This window comes from Tympanuchus pallidicinctus, unplaced genomic scaffold (assembly GCF_026119805.1).
Source record: "Tympanuchus pallidicinctus isolate F22 unplaced genomic scaffold, pur_lepc_1.0 scaffold3, whole genome shotgun sequence".
Lineage (NCBI taxonomy): Eukaryota > Metazoa > Chordata > Aves > Galliformes > Phasianidae > Tympanuchus > Tympanuchus pallidicinctus.
In genome coordinates, this window is record NW_026294747.1 from 102,311,416 (window position 1) to 102,332,084 (window position 20,669).

Sequence of the window (20,669 nt, forward strand, 5' to 3'; positions counted from 1 at the left end):
GCCCACAGCCATAAGACCTTACATTTGTGTAAGAATTTAAGACTGAAAGTTCTCTGGTTCTAATGAACTGGTCTGAAAGCACCTACAGCAGTCAGCCCATCGAACACATACCAGAGGAGTCGATAATGGAGAGGCATTCCTTTTCATTCTCTTCTCAGGCAAGGGTAGCAGTCTGCATTAGCTGCAAAGAAATAGTCATGTTTTTGCACTGACAGTCTCAGAAGACAGTAGCACCTTGGGAGACCTCACAGCCCATTACAACCACTTTCATTTGCTTTACTTTGCACAAATTTTCATGATGAAAAAACAAACCAGACATCAACAACAACTTTTTGTTCACAGTGACTTTACAACTTCATTTCTTACACAACACTTTAAAAATCAATCTTCCACCTCCCCCTTTTTCACTCCCAAGCAATCACAGGAAGGATTTCATCTTTAAAGAACAATTTTAATGATGTCAGACAAAAAACTAAAAGGGAACAACCTCAGGTTATGAAAATTTCAATATTTTTATCTTAATCTTCTGTTATTTAAATCTCACAAGAAGTTTTCATGATTGATAACAAAACCCTAAGAATTAAAGAGATGATTCAATCTGCTGTAGAATGTCAGCTTTTCTGACATCAACTGTATATCTTTGCAAATAACAGGCACTTACAAAGATTATCAGTTTACTGGAACAAAACAGAAGGCACGAATTAATGAATACAAGAGTTCAAATTCTCTAACTTAAAACCCCCTACTTTCAAGGTTCCAGCCTATGAAAAAGAATTGTTCCATGTCAGAAAAAAAACACAATTTCACAACTACATTCTGCAGATAAGTTAACTAGAGACTATGGTCCAACCAAAACAACCTAAATTTCACATAAGTCCTAGTATTTGTCAACTTAATTAGAGTCTTTAGAGAGCAGAAGGGAAGCAGTCAATCAGCTTTACAGAAGGGACAGAAACACAATACGAGGTCTCTCTCCACAGTCTGCATTGCTGCTATACGGATCAGCTTGCACGAGTGCTCTCTTCCACAGTTGTTCTCACTGCTCCCTTAACAAACCAATTTGCATGGAGATAAAAAAAAAAAAGAGGCTTACTCAATGCTGGCTGTCAGCATAGACTAAAATGATTCTGATACTAAATAGATAATTGAAAAAAAAAAAAAAGAAAAAAAAAAAAGAGTTGCAAGTATCCAGTCCATTGGCAGCACTGACTTGCCAGGCCACATGAGCAAGCAGCAGGCTTGTATGATTGTAACAGCCCTTCTGTAGGCTTCTCTCCAGTTGCAAAAGACAGTAAAAAGAAAATCATAAAAGGGTTTCTGTAATGCAAACAGCCTACAGGAGCACATTTTTAGTAGACTTTGATGCTACAGTTATCTTCTAGCTGAGCTCAGTTTCACAGTCCAAGGCAAACTGTGAAGTTACAACTTTCCTTTTTCAAGAGAATTTGTGTATTTAACTCTGACCAGCTTAATTTGAAGAATATAAAAAGCTGCCTCAGCTAGACAATGTACTGATTAACATTGACTTCAAAAAGGGGAACTGTGTTTGAAGGAAACGGGAAGCAAAGTAGGGGGAACGTAGGAACTACTCAAATCATTATAGATGGCTCAGCCACGTGTCTCTAACAAACAGGGGGGGTGCATCAATTTCGTACTGTGTGGTTGCATTAATAATAGGTTTATCTACAAATTCTATCTCACACAGCTGGATGCTGCATGGAGAATGCTCCAGCTCCAACACTGTTATGTTGTTTGGCACTGATGAAACAAGTATATTCCTTGGAACAAAAAGGGTCAACTGAGGGCCACGGGCTGGCCAGTAGCGACCGAGATTAAAGCCGTTGATCCAAATTTGCCCCTGTTCAAAGAGAAAGAAAACATGATGAAGTTTTAATAGTTTGACAATGATCAAATGACTACACTTTTTAAAACATAACATGCTTCACATTGTAAGTGAGTTTTCTTGATCTGTCAGTTTGATAGGACACCAGGATAGAAAATCTATTCAAGAAAATGCTAGAAATAACCAAAATAATCTAAATTCCCTGATGCTTTGCTGCTGTTTTAAAATGAAGTGGTCAGATACTGTGGTCTTTCCAGATATGACAGTTCTTAGTTGCAGATTTCTAACAACGAATTTTATAACCAGCCTCAGACCAAAGCAAGCCCTGAAAACTTCATTTGTTTGAAGCTGATTGCTGAAGAGAGAAAAAACTTGCAAAACAAGAAATCAGATTCTAATTCTTCTGTTGTCGTCCGCAAAACATAATACTACATCATCTTTGTACTCCTTTCCTTTGCATGATTTCACAAAGTAAGATGTACAGCTTGCCCCAGCATGTTAAATTGCAATGTTTATTATACTTTAAATAGTTTAGCTAACTAAGGAAATTATAAAATTACAGTACAAAGGTACTGTATTTTACACTGGTTGAAACAAAATTTTTTAGGTTTTGCTAGCATTAATGTAAATTCAATGACATTGTGGTTAATTCAGCATACAAACTCTTTAAATTACTTTTTATAATAGAAGTGACCCCTAATAGTTTAAAATACTGTTCTAACATCATAAACATCCCAAACAAAAAAAAAGGAAAACAAGAAAATAATGTAAAAATGAAAACAGTCTTTTATGCACCAGAAAGTGAACACACTGCAGTGAAACAAATACAGGTTTTTCCAGACGTTTTGAAACTGAAGAGATGCTAAATGTTCAGCAAAACTGCAAATGGATTCTGGAGGTGAATTGCACTGTTCATTAGAAAAGATATAAGCTGATCTGGACAAACCATCTGCTTTTATTCTTCTTAAGTGTCCTTTTCATCATGTGTCAGACAATTCACAAAGGGTTCAGAAGCCAAGGAAGAGGATGGGAACAGTTAATTTAATCTGTGTTTTCCTTTATAGACTGTAGAAATCTGAATGCAGATTTCTGAAATGCAGTCATGGCACTGATGTACATTGATAAAAATTACAAAATAACCTGAATCTAGGATTGCTAAAATTCAGATAATAAAAAATTACAGAAGCACTAATGTAGAATACTGAATCTTACTGTTCCAGGTGTTTTGGAGGCATTTTTTTTCTGCTTTCTTTTTTCTATTTACTAAAACAGCTTTTATGGAACTTGCAAGATACATATTCAAGGAGCTGGTATATTTGTCAATGCTGACGAATTATTTTATCTCTGTATCCATTACCACATGCCAAGAGGTTAATAAATTTTGACCTCAAACTTTTTTTCATATTTAAATCAAGTTTATCTTCGTTCATTGCTTGCTTTTGATGTATTTTAATCTTGCCCTTTAGGATAAGGGAAGCTTTTTAAATCAAGCTTATTACTTTACTTCTACACTAGTTTCATGGTAAAATGTGACATTAACACAAGCTATGCACCCAACACAAAAAATGAATTTGCAAATGCACTTACGACACAATAGTCTAACTAATAGACAGGGTGACTGTAACTCCCTATGGGAAGGAGGAGTTTAGCATAGGAATCAGCTCATTGGAGTTCTATGCAGCAGGTGTGCTCATACAGGTCTTGGTTTCTGATCTTAATCTTGTTTTTCCAGTAAAACCACGAACTTCGTTTCTCATTTCCAAACTGACATTTAAAACAAGAACAGCACAGGCAAGGAGTGGATGTCTATCTTCAGAAACAAGATTTCCTCTATCAGGGTCACCAATCATAACCCATGATACCACAGAAATGAAGAACAGTCATGACTGCAAATCCTCTTTTTTATTCAGATCAAAAAACTAATAATCATCTGACAAATCTAACCATATATCCAGTAACATGCCCCACTAGGAACACCATGCTTCCTGAAGTGAGAATTGAGGAAGTTTTGTTAAGAGAAAGGTTTTAAAAAACACCAAAGGCGAATGAGCAACAACAAGGTCATGACTGTTAATGCTGCATCCTTCGGGGTTATCCAGTATGTCATATTCCTTGTCTTAATATGCAAAGGTAACATACTACTAAGAACTGCATGTTTTCTTAACAAGCACTGTTTGTGTGGATTTTGAAGTACAAACACCTGTTTTTTTTGATCCTATTCAGAGCTCCTCTCCATACCTTGCCATCAGCAATTTATGCAATGCCACTCAAGGAATTAAGACCTCCAGCAGGACTTGAGTGGAATTTAATCTCTTACAGCCTTAAGCCTTAATAGGCATTTGCTCATTGTAGAGTTATCTGCAAGTCCAAGATTCTGTCTTTCTTCTCCCCAAACTCAACCTTTCACCTCAATCTTATTACTCCTGGGTACCTTATTTAAAATTTTTGTGTAATCCATACAAAGCTTGAAGGATCCATCCAATAACCACATTTACATTTTGTCTGGCATCTCTTCTCTTTGACCTCTTCAGAGGGTATACCAACCACATAAAGCAGAAGTTTATGTTCAATAGATCAGATGAAAAGATTGCCACTAACACCTAAGAATTCCTGGACACATTTGGCTTTTCAAAGATAGGAAGATGGCTTGTGATTCTGTGATTACGTCACAGAATTTACTGCAAAAGTTCCAGATTCCAGCTCCTGTGAAAATAACTATTTTTATTTTCTTCTGTGATTGTGCAAGATATGTACATGTACAGAAACAGGGACTGTGAGACTTCCTCATCCAAGCTCAGCGCAGGCAGCACAAAAAGCCTGCAATGAATCAGTCTTCTGCATACTGGAAAGTTTGTTAACCACTAAAATGCTGTACAGAGATCACCAGCAACTTCTCCTACTCTCCTTTAATAGCTATAAGTAAACTGTTTCAGAAAGGAATAACTTTGCTACCTAACTTCATCACTCTGATATCTGGAGTTAATTCCTGAGGCCTCCAAAGGGAGTGATGTTTCAGTCCACACATTCTTGCCCACTGTGTCTCCCATCAGCAACATGAATGGTCTTCACCCATTTTGCATGCTGTCTCAAACATGGCACCCTGAAAACATACTCTTTTCTGTTCTAGCTATACTATATAGCTATATATAGTATATATAGTATAGCTAGCTATACTCCAACCCTGTCAGAAGTTCCTATTAATGGACACCTGCTCACAAGCTTCTTGTGGCATTGCTTTCTGACCCTTTCAGTCCAGCCACAGGTAAGCACCAGAAGACAGTGTTACTGCCTGTCTGGGTCCATACTGACAGACACTCTACCAGCAGTGCCCAATTCTCTCTACACTATGTTACTATGTACCTTTTGAGTATGTTTCCCTCTTCTTAGTAGTTTACTTACAGATTCACTCTAACCAAGGAATCCACTTCCTAGTCATTCAAATATATTTGACATATCTCACTATAACATACTCCTACCAAGCAACAGAAAGGTGGACTTTGACCTTCCACAGAAGTTTTAGTAGCTGCCTGAATAGACTTCAAGTTTGAACAGCAAAAGTTGTACCTTTGTCCAGCCAGGAAATTTAACATAGGTGTCTTGAGGCAAGTCTGGAATCCCTCCAGGAATTGAAAGTGTACCAGTGTAGAAGGCAGGTGCTTGGTAACTCTGTGGATTGCTATCAGATCTCTTTGGGTGGCCAGGGTAGCCATGAATGAAATGGTTCACTGCTCCGTCTATATTTAGGGGATACATTTCCCATTCAACAAGAATATCTTGACCGAGAGTTAAATTTGAAACTAGACCCTAGGAGGAGAAAAAAAGAAAAAAAATCAAAGACAACATAATTAGCTTCATGTTACTGAAGTTATCCAGATGCAATTATAAACAAGGAATAAAAACTTTTCTGAGTCAAAGATGGAAAGACAAATATCTGGGCTTCAACAAGTTGTAAGTTCTACTTCAGAATAAAGGGTTTAATTTATTCTCTGTGAAAGTGTTGTTCCTTTGACAAAGTTTTGAGCTTTCTCTGATGCCTAGGTCTCTTTTTCAACCTTTTTTTTCCCCATTAACTGAAAATATCTACTTTTCTTCAATATGAACATGATTCAATAGCACAGGACTTAATAAAAAGCAGAAAAGGGGTCATGTAGCTTAAGTTTTGAGATAGCATCTAAAGATTTGGTAACATTGAGTCACTAACTCAAGATATTAACCCACACAATGGCAGAGAAAGCAGTATTTACTTCCTACAAGCCTTCTACAGCGAGCATACAGTATCACAAAATCAATGCACATGCTTCGTGACCCCGATTCAGTGAAATACTTTACGTTTACAGTCAGCTTCAAGCCCACATAGAACCTGTTTTCGTTTCCATGGAACTCTGTGCACTCTTGAAGCACACCAGGGTGGTCACAGAATGAATGCAAAAGGCAAGGCAAAGTCACAATTTAAGGGGAGTGAAAGGAATGTGAACACACTTCTTAGTTGTGTTACATTAATGATCTCTAAAGCTGAGTTTCACTGCCAAATGAGGAATTCATTTTAAGCCAATTCTGCTACATCCATACAATCTCCTGAACAGACCCTGTATAGAAGCTGTTTTTCAGTACAACTGAAGTTCTGTTGCAAGCACTGCAAGATGAAGAGGAACAAAAAGTTTTATGAATAAAGCCACGAGTGAAAACACATTTTTTGTTGTCATGGAAGGCTGACAATACATAGCGTGTCTGTTCTGATGTCTAAAACACACTGCACTGACATCACAAGCCTAGTGATCAGTATAAGCAGAACAAGAACTTCCTTTGCTTACCTGAAAATAAAGTATCTGCACAGAGTTAAGTGGCAGAACTCTTCTCTACAACCCAGACTTTATCTGGCAAACACTTGGAGTAATGCAACAAAGTTTTAGTCAAAACTTTCTAACCTGTCTCTCATCTACTTCTAGGTGTTAAGAATGGTGTGGTTTTCAAATGAGTTGAGGTGCCTAAAGGCACTCTTTCTTTGGTCAGCATAAGAATGCACACGCAAGAGATCAGATTGGGACATGAATTTTCCAAGTAAAATAAAGATGTAAATGGCAGTGAGTGTGAAAAACAAAGAAACAAACAAACCCAGAAACCACACTCTTTCTTCCTACGTTTCCTTTAACAAGGCCTCAACCAGCAGGATGTTTTAAAACCAGTATCTGCTTAAGATTCTTTCCCAAAAGATAGATGCCAGGTTCCACTTCAAACTCAAAAAACTGAGAAAAAGTAGCTGAACAAAATCCAGAAAAGCTACCCTATTGTCTTGAAAGTCCAAGGCTTAACAAGATGGAAACCTCTTCCCCTAATGTTATTTTTGAAGCCATAGAATATCTAAAAAGGCAAAATCATCCCCCGTTTTCAAAAATCAACACAATGAATATTTGCCTTAAGGTATTCTTTGCGAAGGAATCTATGGGAATAAGCAACACGCATTTTCCAAAGCTACATGGACAACGTCTCCTCCTTCTGTGTGAAAGGACTGTGCTTGTAGAGGTTTATTCCCACAGTGGACATCTACTATATTCGCTTTCACTTCATCTCTGGAAAGCTGAAACCCTGGTATAAGTGTGAATTTCAGCTTAACCACAGCAGCACTGAGCACCTCCCTACTCCAGTTTCTAACACTTGATTATATTACTGTAGGTTAGCAAGGAGTACATAAATTTCCTTATCACCTGGTCCGTTACTAAATAAATCAAGACAACATTTCTGCTGCCTCTAGATGACAGCAGAACACCGGGGAAATAGCTACTCTCTTGCCACTCAGAAAAAGAGTACAGAGCCTTGAAATGACAGTCTAATTAAGCACTAATTCTCCACTCTGAAATTGCCAAGCACAGAAAATTGTCACAAGCACAGAAAACACTCAGATACTGATAATTTAATTCAGAGATTTTTATACATCCTGAAATCTAAGTTGCTTTGCCTTGACTAGAATCTTAGAATAACTGGAGATAGACCTAGAAATTCACATCACAACACACTTGATAAGATAACCAGTCAACTAGTCACCTTTAAATCAAACCTTCTGTGCTGCTTAACCATAAACAACAGATACTTTATCAATGCAAAGATGCCCATCCTCTTCACGGCAGCAAAACACAAGTGTGAGAATAGGTGATTCTGCCTGCTGGTGATCTCACAAGACTCTTCCCAATCTATGTTTTACTGTTCAACTGGAATTTGTAACAGGCCCAAACTCAATCCGAGTTTGGAACCTCATCAACAAAGTAAGGTAAGATTTATACACTCTTCCTACTTTCTCACAGCATATGTGCCTTTAACTCAATGGTACAGTTTAGCATGTGTCTTCATTCCCATGACGTTTGTCTTTCTCCTGCTGTTGCATCCAATCTAACCAAGATACATTTTGGACAAATCTCAGTTCTGCTCGCAGACAGAATTTAGACTGAGAGGAAATATGGGCTTCCACCAATTGGTGTCACCTGCAGTATCAGAGGGAACCACAGTCACCAGACAGTTATTAATCTGTACAAACATTTGACCAACATTCTGAAAGAACACTGCCAAATCAATTTAGGCCAAGTCTAACGGCAATTTACAATTTGTACATTTTGGGGCCTGCAATTCTCAACTTAACTGTAAAGCTTTCTGTCATTACCCTGATACTATGCGTAATCTACTAACATCAAAATCTGAAAAAGAAAATAAAATAGCATGCCGTGAACACTGCAGAAACACATCAGACTGGCCTTTTTAATACTTCTCTTCCTTTCACTAGAAAATGTCACTCAGCACTGGGAAACCCCTTAAGTCTAAAACCAGATAACATTCCTTTTTGTCCCCTGCCTTTCTCAGTGTTTCTTTTGTGGTATTGCTGCTAATGGCAGGAGGTGACAGCTCCAAAGTGTAGCACGGCTTTGAGTGTGAAGATTACTTCTATAAGATCAGTCCAAACCTGAACTGGCAACGTGGCATGGTGAAGTACTTGCAAGACAGCCTCACATCACTGCGCTGAAAATGTTGCAGGAGTACACTACTGACAAATGATATGGGACACAAAAAGATACACAAAGGTATGTGTGTACACATGTGAATATACACAGAAATACAACCTCAGGATTCACAAGCTGCTAAGCATGATCAATGCTAGACAGATTTCCAATTTACTTTTGAGTTTATCTAAACAGTTTTGCTCATCTTAAAATTTCTCCCTACCTTGAAGTCGTTATTGAATCTTCCAAAGTTGACTCGGCCCATATTCTCTACTAAGATGTCCAGATTTGCTCCAGCATTTCCAGTTATATTTATCATTAGTGACTTGTCTCTTTCAAGGACTCCTTGCTGAACCTATATGAATTACACCAAAAAGAAGAAAACAATAATCATTGAACAAAAAACCTCTACTATCTCTTTCTTAAATTTACATGAATAAAAGAAAGGGATGAAGGTAAGAAACAAATGAATGTTAAAATATATATATCTTTTCCTTTCCTCCTTTTACACACCAGCACACACACCCACAAACCTGGTACGTCAATATTCACATTTCAGTACATCAAATAGATGTACAAGTCGCACTGGTCACATTCATCCAACCGAAGTCATCTCTTTCAGAAGTTTAATTCAACTAAATCAATTTTCCAATTCTAGTGGCTTTTGTTGCACTCCCAAAACATTAATCCAGTAACTGAAAAAATGTTGTAAGTGTCAGAGATTAAGAGATGATTCACATCCCAGTTAAGCTTACATCAATATTTAGCTTTACTTATTCCCATTCTCACATCAGGAAAGAAGAGCTTGACATGGCAACATCAGTGAACACACTGCAGCCAGCCATCAAATGTAAGTCTGCGTATACGTACCTGTGTGTATGTATGCATACCAAAAAACTTCAAGTAAGCAGCAATTTTTCCTACTTATTTTTCACTGATGTCATGAATGTGTATCAACGTTCAAGTACCTCAATAACTGAAATAACATTTTGTAATTTCTGAAACATTACTACGAATGTTTACTACAAATCAACTGTATACTTTTTTGCATCTTATTAAATGATATTATTTGATAAAGTTGTTTTGGTAAGCTGAAGAAAGGAGATAAAAAGCAGATTGTGTTCATATCTTTCATGAAGGCCACTCATAATAGTAATGGAGACCAGCAAACAACGCTTACCCCATCCACAGAGACATAGGCACGATCGTGGACTCCATTTAAAGGTGAACTCAGTTGTGTTGGCTCTGTGCAGTTTTTTGGAAGCTTCGTTCTGTACAGTACAAATCCAAAATACTAAGAAAGAAAAGGAAAGAAAAAAATCCCCAGATTAATCAGCTACACTATTCTCCAACTTCAATTGTGGTCATGCAGTAAAATATACTCTCGCTGAAACAAAACTTTCATTAGCTTCAGAAAGTATTTACCAGAGATACCAGCTTCAGATTAGAGTTCACTTTGACTTTTAAGCAACGTGTGTAAATTCCAGTTTCCATTTTGAATTGTTCATTGTAAATTTACATAACTGTAAAAGATAAAAGTCTTGGCTACAAATCTATTTCCCCAATAAAACCAAACCATTAATGACTAACAGTATGATTTCTTCATTATGATCAATTAACAATAGACGGAAAATCTTTTCATAACTGACTTCATATAACAAAGAGCACTTTGTCAACCAACACATTCATCAGGTCAGTATTACCTATTTTACAAACTATTGGGAACATTTTAGAATATTTTCCACTAAGTTCTCCAGCAGTAAATAAACAAAGTCATTTGACTTTGACAACATAGTCATTTGATCTTTTTTCTCATCACAAAGTGAAACACAAATTAAAACCAGTAAAAAAGGTGTATTGTCAGCAGCCACAAAACCATTTATCTTCAAGATTTGGATTAGAAGGGAGAGTAAACATTTCCAGTTCGCTATTATTATGACATTTACCTTACATTTGTAATGGTGCCCAGAAAAATGAAAAGAAAATGTGGGAAAATATTATGCAGCTCGACTGAATGGTCTCTCAGAAGATTTCCTAAACAGACTTCAAAGATGGGAAGAACAGAGGATGAAATAAAGACCAACTAGATAATACATTCTACTACAATGTACTACTTAGTGAAGCTTCTCTAGCACCTCTCTATTAGAGTCTTGGAAAGGAAAAATTTGAACTCTCAATCCTTACTTGATTAATGCCTTAGAAAATATCCCAGGCACCTGCTGAAATGCATCTGACAGGCAATTAGCACCCATGTTCCAGTCTCTGTTAAATTCAGCACAGAAGGGAGCCATATACTGTTAATGGAAATACATCGTCACTCAGCAGCAAGGGAAAGATCTTCCACTGTGGGGGAAGATATGGAAGTCACCACAATTGACGGGGACATTGATGCAGAGACAGAGAAAAATAACAGAGGGGAGAGTGGCAGTCAGCAGAAGCTATAGCAAAACACAGTTATGTATTTTTCTTAGTCAGTGAGAATGCCCTGGGCAGCGAGTTGTAACACATTTCTCCTTCACCACTTCTTCTCTTGAACAAGCATTTGGTAAAAGGAAAGGACAAAAAAAATAGGTAGAAGGCTCATAAAGAGTGTCAAATGGATTGCATTCCCCAACTCCAAGGTCCCTGACCTTCATGAAAAAGCAACATTTCATCCAGTGCTCTCACTTTGACAGCAGGTGAGGAAACAAATATATATAGCATATATCTACACTCATGAAAAGAGAAAATCTTGAATGCAAAACAGTAGGACTGTCAAATATGGAAAGATCTCATATCCAAAAAATCCTTTCCAACTTCCTGTGCTGAAATAAGGTGCAATACACTGGACATAAGAGCAGTCATACAACAGAGGGATGTTCAAATAAACTTGGCAAAATAACTGCAAAATGCCTAACAGAGGAATCCTTACCTGCTTGAGCTGAACAAAGGTTAATGGGTAAGTGCTTTTCACTGGTCCAGAAGGTGACAGCCTATCAAGAACCTCCACCACACTGCCCACCTGCAGCAGAAAAAGAAGTAAAATTCAGCCTAAACGTAACTTGGTTTTAGAAACTTTAAGGTTGTAACTTAGTGTCACATATAAATAGGTGGACTCATTTTAATAAGCAAAAAAGTACAGGCTAGTCACGCACTTAACTACCTTGCTGAATAAGGAAGGTACATACGTACCATTAAATTGCCTTTTGTTCCCCATCTGCAACATAAATTTGTGCTTATACAAGTTTTCTGCTCATCCACAATCCTATCTGAAAATCAACTATGAATGTGATGTTACTCAACATGTACCAGTATGCTTAATCCTTAACAAGCTCAAGAAGTCAAAAGCATTTAAACATTCAAAAGCATTCATGTAAGATCTCAGCCTGTTTCACAAGAAGTACCATCTCTGTTACATTAATTATACACAAGGCATCCCAGTACTTCCCAAACGCAGATTTGCTTTCAAATACTCAACAAAAAGAACAGTTAAAAAGAAAAATTAAAGAAGCATTTACAATAAAGAAAAAACTATCTCTATGTGCATTCACAGCAATACAAATTTCTTAAGCTAACGAAATAATGGAGATATTAAATTTTTGCACAGTATATATAAAGAAAACTGCTGAAATAATAAAATACATAGCAATATACACTGGTTTAAAATCCTTCTACACGTGACAGAGGTAATCATGAATCATCTATGCATCCGCAAGTATTTCTTCAGTATGTAGACATAGATCTAAATGAACTTAGCTCTAACTAGGAACAAGAGAGCAAGAGGAGACCATAAGCACACAAAGGGCAACACCTTCACTACCTGAAGGTTGGGTCTTCCTCAGTAGTCCACACCTAAACACCTTTATTGAGGCAAAAGGCTGTCTGTCAAATGACAGCTTCCAAATTTCCCGTGGAAGTAGCTTTCTCCTACATTTTCACCTTAAGCACTTCACTTAAGATGACAATCAGCTTTCAAAGAGTAAAATTCCCCAAATTGTAATGCAGGATGCAGTAGGCCACAGCAGATTGAACCACTGGATCTTGTACAACAGCTTTGAAGCAAGGAATGAGCATCTCTGCATAGATACTAAAAGATTATGGAATTAATGAACAAATTTACAAGCGTTAGCAGCCTAGGCTACTAACAATAAAACTAAGAATGGACATAAGTGGTATTAAGTCATATGTGGTCACTTACATAGCCTACTAACAGGCAATGAGTGCTGCTTTGGACCTTCATGAACTGAGAATTAGCCTGCAGATGTGTGCATGTCTGATGTTCTTCTAAGCTTACACTATCAAGGCGGCTTCTGTTCCACACGTGAGTGAGTTATATGTTTGACCTATGCACTAGGTTGGTAGAAACTAACTTCTTTGCAATCTTTTATTAAGCTTATCACTCTTAAATGATGTGCACAGAACAAAAATCAAGATCTGCTTTTGCTGCAGGTTCCTACTGATTACTACTTAGCTGACAATTGCTATCATAACAGAAACAGTAAATTTAAAAAAGTACCAACTTTGAACTTGGTCAAGAATTTCTAAAAGTAATCTGCACAGAAACAAACAGAAAAAAAACAACCAACAGATGACTAACAAATAACAGCAACACTTTTTGATCCTCCAGAGCAAATTTTCAAAACCAAAGTGAAAGATCAAACATGAAAGAAAGAACACAGCTGCAACAGGAGTGGTATCATCTACTGGCAGCATCCTGTCTGCTGAAACTATTTGTACCCCAAATTTTGTCCCCGACTCAAACCTCTCAGATTGCCTGCTACCATATTCATAACTATAACTTAAGCTTTTCACAGCCTAAGAAGCAAGCACAACTACAAGATCTACAAGTCTGCAGGCCACAATACTGGGGCAGGCATTTCATTGTGACCAAGCACTCCTCAGGGCCCCCTGAGTGGTGACCAGAAACTACCACCTGTTCTCAAGCCTCCAAGGCCACTAGATACACCGTGGACGGGAAGACACCTTCATTTGCATCTGCAAAGAACATTTCCCACATTCTGAGTCTGAAACTCTGCCTTCTTGCTCAAAGTTCTTGAGCCGACCTATTACTACTCTACCTAGAATCATAGAATTGCTCAGGCTGGAAAAGACCCTAAAGATCAAGTCCAACCACAATCTAACCATGCTACCCTAACAACCCTCTGCTCAATCATGTCCCTGAGCACCACATCCAAACGGATTTTTAACACATTCAGAGATGGTGACTCAACCAGCTTCCTGGGGAGCCTATTCCAGTGCTTGAACCTCTGCCTGTCCTCATTCCCTACCATGAATACATTTCTCTTTTCTATCACTGCAACAAGCTCTTTCCTCATTGCTTGCTTTTCTGTCCTCTTCCATAGTAGTGGCAGCATCCTTAGGTCTATTTTTCAATAGATCCTCCCTTTCTTTTCCCTCCAGAATAACTCTTTAAAATCATTCAGTAGCTCAAAATGAACACCTGTCTGATAAGGGAACAGCAGAAGGATGGGTGAGGATGTTTTATTGTTTTATTGCTTTACAGTCAGGTTGAGTTCCCGAATGACTTTGAGCTAGTGAAACTTATGTGCAAACATCTAAGAAATAATAGTAGCACAAGGATCTCTCCAACTAGAGGTAATGAGCTGCTGATCAAGCACTGAATTGTCCCAGAACCTCTTGTGGGAAAATTAGAGGATAACCTGGACTCTAAATTACATGAGCCTCTGTAAAGTACGCCATGCATCCACTGAAAATACTCTGGTGTCTGTTCCCTGTTTCTTTCTGCAGAAAGGTTGCAGCAGTTGGTTCATAGCAGTGGATTTGCTGCTCAGCTAACGACTAACTGCTGAACCACAACTGCACAGTGGAGTTTTCACACAGTACCTGTTCCAGCACTGTTACTGCAAATTGCTACAGCTGGGAAGATCACTATAGAATCATAAAATATCCTGAGTGGGAAGGGACCTCCAAGGATCACCCAAAGCAAAGTTACATTATTTTCAACAACTCCTATCTGACAAGTCACCCAAATACATTCAGGTTTCTCTAGACAAGAGGCATTGAACCTTGTTACAGTAGGAGTGGACAGCTTTGGCAGGAACAGTACAACCTTCTGTGATTTGTGACTTGTTCTGTGTTGCACTCTAACTAAGCAAAGGAGTAAACAGAAGTTGAAGTAAAACAGTGAGTTTACAGAGGAAAAACAATTTTCTTACCAGAAAACAATTCTAGAGGCTTTCAGTACAGATGACAATATATGTACAGAAAATGACTGGAACCTCACACCTGATAGCTTAGAAATGCCATCTTGCTTTCTAGAACTGCTGGGTTCAGAATAAAACACACCTCCTCAAACAAGCAGGAAGTGTTGGAGGTAGAAGGGAAAAGGAACAGGGTTTCCAGTGTGATGGTCAGGTCAAAGCTGTGATACTTGAGCCAGTTTAGTCATTTGCCCTGACCACGCATCTGTAAGACAGGATTCTGGTCCTGATGCTTTGCAGCTTTCATTTTTGGAGACAGAAAAGAGAAAATTCGTAATTCCCATGAAACTAGACTGTCCTATCTGAAAGGCATAAATCATAATAAAGAGCAGAGACAAAATCTGATTGCGAGGTTTCTGAGTGCCTGCAACCCACTACAGCAGCAGAAGTGGTGGGTGTACAGATAACAGTATAAAATTAGTCACTACCAAATGTAACCAATTCAGAAACCTCATATGGCAACCCTGACCTAAAAGGTCTGAAGGTACACAGAGATTGCTGAAAATGATATAAATCTGTGACAAATTCAAAAGTTGTGTCACTTTTACAAAGAACTGATTCCTGCCCACCACTTGTGTGGGATGACTCAAAAAACATCTGCAAAGCCTTATCACCACCAAATTTTTCCAACACTTCAGCTGCAGCTCGTAACAGATCAGATAAACTGTGGATTGGAACAGCAGCTGCCAAATTAAGCATACAAAATATACACTGAACTGTTATGAATTACAGTATTTACTACAGCAATCACAGTAATCTTCCACCTCCAAACAATTTGACTGGGAACAGCAGACTGAATAGAGACAAGTTCATACCTCTTTGTCTCTTTACTCTCTTAGACCGTATTTTACATCCAGTGCAGGAAACAAGTTATTAACCACATTTTACAAAACTGTCTCTAACCATGAAGGATGATGCTATAAATGGAGGATGGATGGTGCCAGCTACTCATGTGCTGATCAGTCACATGTCAGTTACCAAAGAAGATACAGTCAGGTTGAGTTCCGTTTGCTTTTCCTTCAGCAAGAAGTTTCTTTCATTAGTTACAGATTTTCACAGTTCTTGCAAGAAACTATACTGACCAGACTTTCTAATTCATTACAAGTGTTCCATTTTTACATTTTACAAGTACTCAAAGTATTTATCTAAAAGATACATACATACCACCTACTCCTTTGCCATCAGAGGCATCACCAACTACAGAAACATATTTCTTATGCTAGCATTTCTCCTGCTACACTACTTATACATCAGTTCTCAGACAACTAAGACTCTACTGTGCTAAGAATGTATTACTTCTAGTTTAGTAAGACTTCATACACAAATGGCATGTAGTAAAAATCATTTTTTACATTGAGATAACACATTTATCATTTTCCAGCAAGGACATGGTTTCTAATTCCCAAGCTCTGTCCTACCCTTCCTGAAAATTTGCTTTTGAGGTTTTTCCTCCTATTTTGTATGATACCTAGAGACTGTCATGACACTTTCAAACATATTAAAAAAAAAAAAAAAGAAGCCAACAGCATTACAGAAAGATACACTTAGCATATTACAGATGTCAGTTTACCTTCTGCAAGCGAATCTTCCCATAGGCAAATTTGGATGTTGTTGGAGGGATAAGACCTTCTGGTAACTGGTTATACTAGGAAGAGAAGGAGGGAAAAAAATACATAAAACTTAAATATAAACATGTCTTAACTGAATTCTTGCTTTTCATTTTACAACTTATGGAAGTAGAGCTTAAGCTGAAAGTAGTTCCACTGTGCTAGTGGATTACACTGGCACCCAGTTTCAGAGGGAGGCTTCACAAAGAAACAGTCTGATTGCAGTAAATACAGGGTTGGGGGTTTTTTTGCAAATACTGAACTCGAGGTAACAATGTAAAAAATAAAAAAGCAAAACCCTCCAAAATGAAAAAGCAAAGTAAGAAGCTGTCACAGCATCACAGCGTTCTTGGAGCCCTCCTGTGGCTATAGCGTGCATTACCATCTCATTACCTTCTGGGCAGGTTTCTTTCATGAATACTTGTGAAAACCTCACAGCCAGTGGAAAATAACTTTGTTAGCTGCTACTAGGCTGCTGGGCAACCTCTAAACCCTAGTGGCTCACTGACAAAAGGAGGCTGGAGAAAAACTTAGATTAGCAGGAAGCTAATATAGAAACAAACGTGGAAGTGATGGACACTCTTGAAAAGAGGTAAATCTAGACAACTGATCTAGACTCTGCCACACACTGTAGCCCCCCTTCTTTCTCAGCCTACAACCTTCTTACCTTCTTCCCATACCATCTCTCTCTCTCTCTTCCCATTATTTATTCTTTGCTTTATGTCCACTTTTCCTACCTATTCTTTCATTTATTCAAAGGGCATTCTCTGTTGGGATTTTGATTTTAATTTGGAAGGTTTTGCACAAAATATGATTTGTTGGCCTTAACATGGTACATGCAACATAAAACTAATGCTCAAAAGCTTTCTCTCACCAAGACAACCTATTGTTTGTTTAGTTGGTCTGATTGCTTTTTAAACAAATAGCAGTATAATTTCTAGTATCTCTATGCCAAACTCAACTAAAAACTAATTAAAACTAATTGATATCACTGTAACTGTTTTGTGTCTTCCTCTTTGTATTTGAAAATAATCAAAACAGTCTTAAAAACAAACAAAAAAATGACATTACACTAAAATCAAACAAAAACTATATTTGCCAAGAAAAGAAGAGTAGAAAATTTTAGCCCAAATGGTAAAAATACAGCCAGCAACTGAAAGAATTTTTGGACTGAAACTCTTCCCTTTTACTGCATTTATTAACTGAAACCAACTGTGTAAGACTCAAGATTAAAATAGGTTAGCCTTGTAGCACAGATAATGTTTTGAAAGCAGTTGTTAGTTATTGTCAATTTCATTTTCTTTCATCAACATCAGTACAACCTGCACTGAGTAGACATATTATTTCAAGGTGAGAAGGCATAGCAGAGACAGAAAGCCTTCACCAAGATTCTATGGATATAGAAGAGAGAAACCGCGCCAAAAAAGCTGTACGATGACCTTACACATCTTTACTTACACTGATTTGATCAAGACTACCTCACAGCACAGGAACACTACTTACATTTCTCATAGAGATCTTGCCTTGAAGAAAATAACTCAAAAACAAGAAGCTTGGGTATCTTTCTCTTGAGAAAAAGCTGTATCTAGCCTAAGATACAAAGGACTCAAAAGACTATCAAAATTATCCCATCAGTGTAAAGCTGAGCAATAATGAAGAAAGAAAACATTCCACACCAGGCCTTCTACAGGTGGGGAGATAAAGGCATGCTTTACTCTGAACACAATATAACTTCAGCAGACCTACTCTCAACCAAAAGTGTCTCCTAAAGAATAGGAATGCTTTGACATGCAATAGGGAGAGATGAGAGTACAAGTTTCAGGATTCCCAGGGACTTTGTCTTTAAGCCTTTCCTGAATGGCCTCCAATGCAAGTCTATTCAAAATCCAGATACAGGTTCCATATTTCACTCCATGCTTCTGTTTGTAGAGATCCTAGTCACTTCAAAACATTTTTATAGCAAAGGCAAAGTTGGTCCCACCCATGATCTACAGTTTGTGGCATCTCTAAAGCAAGATGCATTCTCTTGTGTAATCATGCTCCTACTTACAAGACCCAAAAGAACAGCACGAAGTACAGGAGACAGACAGACAAAGCATAGAGCTGCAGTGCTATCAGGCCAACATCAAGTGACCAGCTTGAGCCAACTGAGTGCCTAATCAACACAGCAAGGGAAAACTATTCATCTGTCTTCCATCTCTACTCCCAGACAAATGCTTCTCGTGTCCCTCTGCTCCCTTTCTGCCAGCATCCCTCTGGATCCACTGAGACAATTCAGCTTACTGATCTCAAACTGAAAGAAAACAAATCCAGCAAAAAAGCAGAGGTGCATCATCTCAGTGTCACACCTGCAACTGTATCTCCTTTGAAAATAAGGAGAGAATCTTTGGAACAGCAGGAAAATAGAGAGGTGAAACTCCTTTTTCACAAGGGATTGGGTTGGCCTAGTGATCTTGTTCTAACTCACTGCTTTTTCCTGCAGAAAACAGTAATCAACACAAGAGCAAGAGTATGCAGACCTGGGATATCTCAAAGAACCATTCTAAACATGTACTAGGGATACTCACCATACCAATGACCTCCCTCAAAGCAAAATATTTTTCAGTCAGATCCCCTGCTTCACTTAGTGGAGCATCGTAGTCATAACTAGTGGGTTGTGACATATAAGGCATATTAGCACCTAAAAAGAAGTCAGGAAGAAACAATTAATAAAAATGGTGAAAGAATTGTGTTTTTCTCTCCCAAGGGGATCAACTTTCAGAATTTCTCTCCAAACACAGCCCATCTGTGTACTTTTTACTTTAGATTCAATGTAGACTTTGGTGTTTGGGATTCAGCACTGAGAATATATTCCTTACGGAGAACAACATCCTTCTGAGCTCACATTGCTGTGATAATGTCTTTAGAAATATCCTGAAGAGAAGCAAATTTATTCATGTTTCAATTGCTTCACAGCACTGAGTAAAGCAAAAGTACCCTTTGCAAAGGTGAAATACCATGTGTTTAGCAGAAAATGCTGGCAATAGCCAGAGAACTGCGAATGCAATCATCTTTTGCCATGTGAAGGCAGGCACAGCTTACATTTTTACAGAACATGTCACTAGAAGTGGGTCCATATGAACCAAATGAGGCTCAACAAGGCCAAATGCAAGATGTTGCACTTGGGCCAGGGCAATCCCAGGTATTTATACGAACTAGGGGAAGAGCTCACTGAGAGCAGCCCTGTGGAGAAGGACTTGGGGTCCTGGTAGACATGAGCCAGCAGCGTGCACTTGCAGCCCAGAAGGCCAACTATATCCTGGGCTACATTAAAAAAAGAAGTGGCCAGCAGGGAGAGGGAGGTGATTGTCCCCCTCTACTCAGCTCTTGTGAGGCTCCATCTGGAGTACTGTGTCTAGCATAAGAAGGACGTGGAGCTCTTGGAGCGGATCCAGAGAAGGGCTACTAAGATGATCAGAGGGCTGGAGTACCTCTCCTGTGAAAAAAGGTTGAGGAAACTGCGCTTGTTTAGCTTGGAGAAGAGAAGGCTCCAGGAAGACCTCATTGTGGCCTTCCAGTACTTGAAGGGAGCATATAAACAGGAGGGGAAATGGCTGTTTACATGGGGTTGATAGCAGTAAGACAAAGGGGAATGGTTTTAAACTGAGACAGTGGGGGTCAGGTTAAATATTATGAGGAAGTTTTTCACACAGAGGGCGGTGAAGCACTGGAACAGGTTGCCCAAGGAGGCTGTGGATGCCCCATCCCTGAAGGCATTCAAGACCAGGCTGGACGTGGCTGGTCTGGTGGATGGTGACCCTGCACATAGCAGGGGGGTTGAAACTAGATGATCATCGTGGACGTTTTCAACCCAGACCATTCTATGATTCTGTTTAACACATAAGCAGCTCTACTCTATCATAAGATTAATTTAAATAATTTCTTACCATTCCAGTAGGCAAAGTTAGTTCCACCTATAAACATGTACCTAAAACAAATCAAAACAAGAAAAGCCACCATTTTAATCAGGTTTTGA

At 38.4% G+C, this 20,669-nt stretch overlaps 1 protein-coding gene across 1 annotated transcript in view; it reads right to left on the reverse strand.

Moving 5' to 3' along the window:
* Positions 1 to 1,153: 1,153 nt before the first annotated feature.
* GLB1 (galactosidase beta 1) overlaps positions 1,154 to 20,669 on the reverse strand; it is a 44,179-nt gene continuing 24,663 nt past the window's right edge. Inside the window, exons 9-16 of the mRNA XM_052694304.1 lie at positions 20,581 to 20,621; positions 19,222 to 19,334; positions 16,618 to 16,692; positions 11,738 to 11,827; positions 10,007 to 10,120; positions 9,050 to 9,181; positions 5,408 to 5,647; positions 1,154 to 1,858 (exon numbers count right to left, since the gene is read on the reverse strand). Of these exons, the coding sequence (XP_052550264.1) occupies positions 1,598 to 1,858; positions 5,408 to 5,647; positions 9,050 to 9,181; positions 10,007 to 10,120; positions 11,738 to 11,827; positions 16,618 to 16,692; positions 19,222 to 19,334; positions 20,581 to 20,621 (1,066 nt within the window). The 3' untranslated portion in view covers positions 1,154 to 1,597. The remainder of the gene's footprint in view (positions 1,859 to 5,407; positions 5,648 to 9,049; positions 9,182 to 10,006; positions 10,121 to 11,737; positions 11,828 to 16,617; positions 16,693 to 19,221; positions 19,335 to 20,580; positions 20,622 to 20,669) is intronic.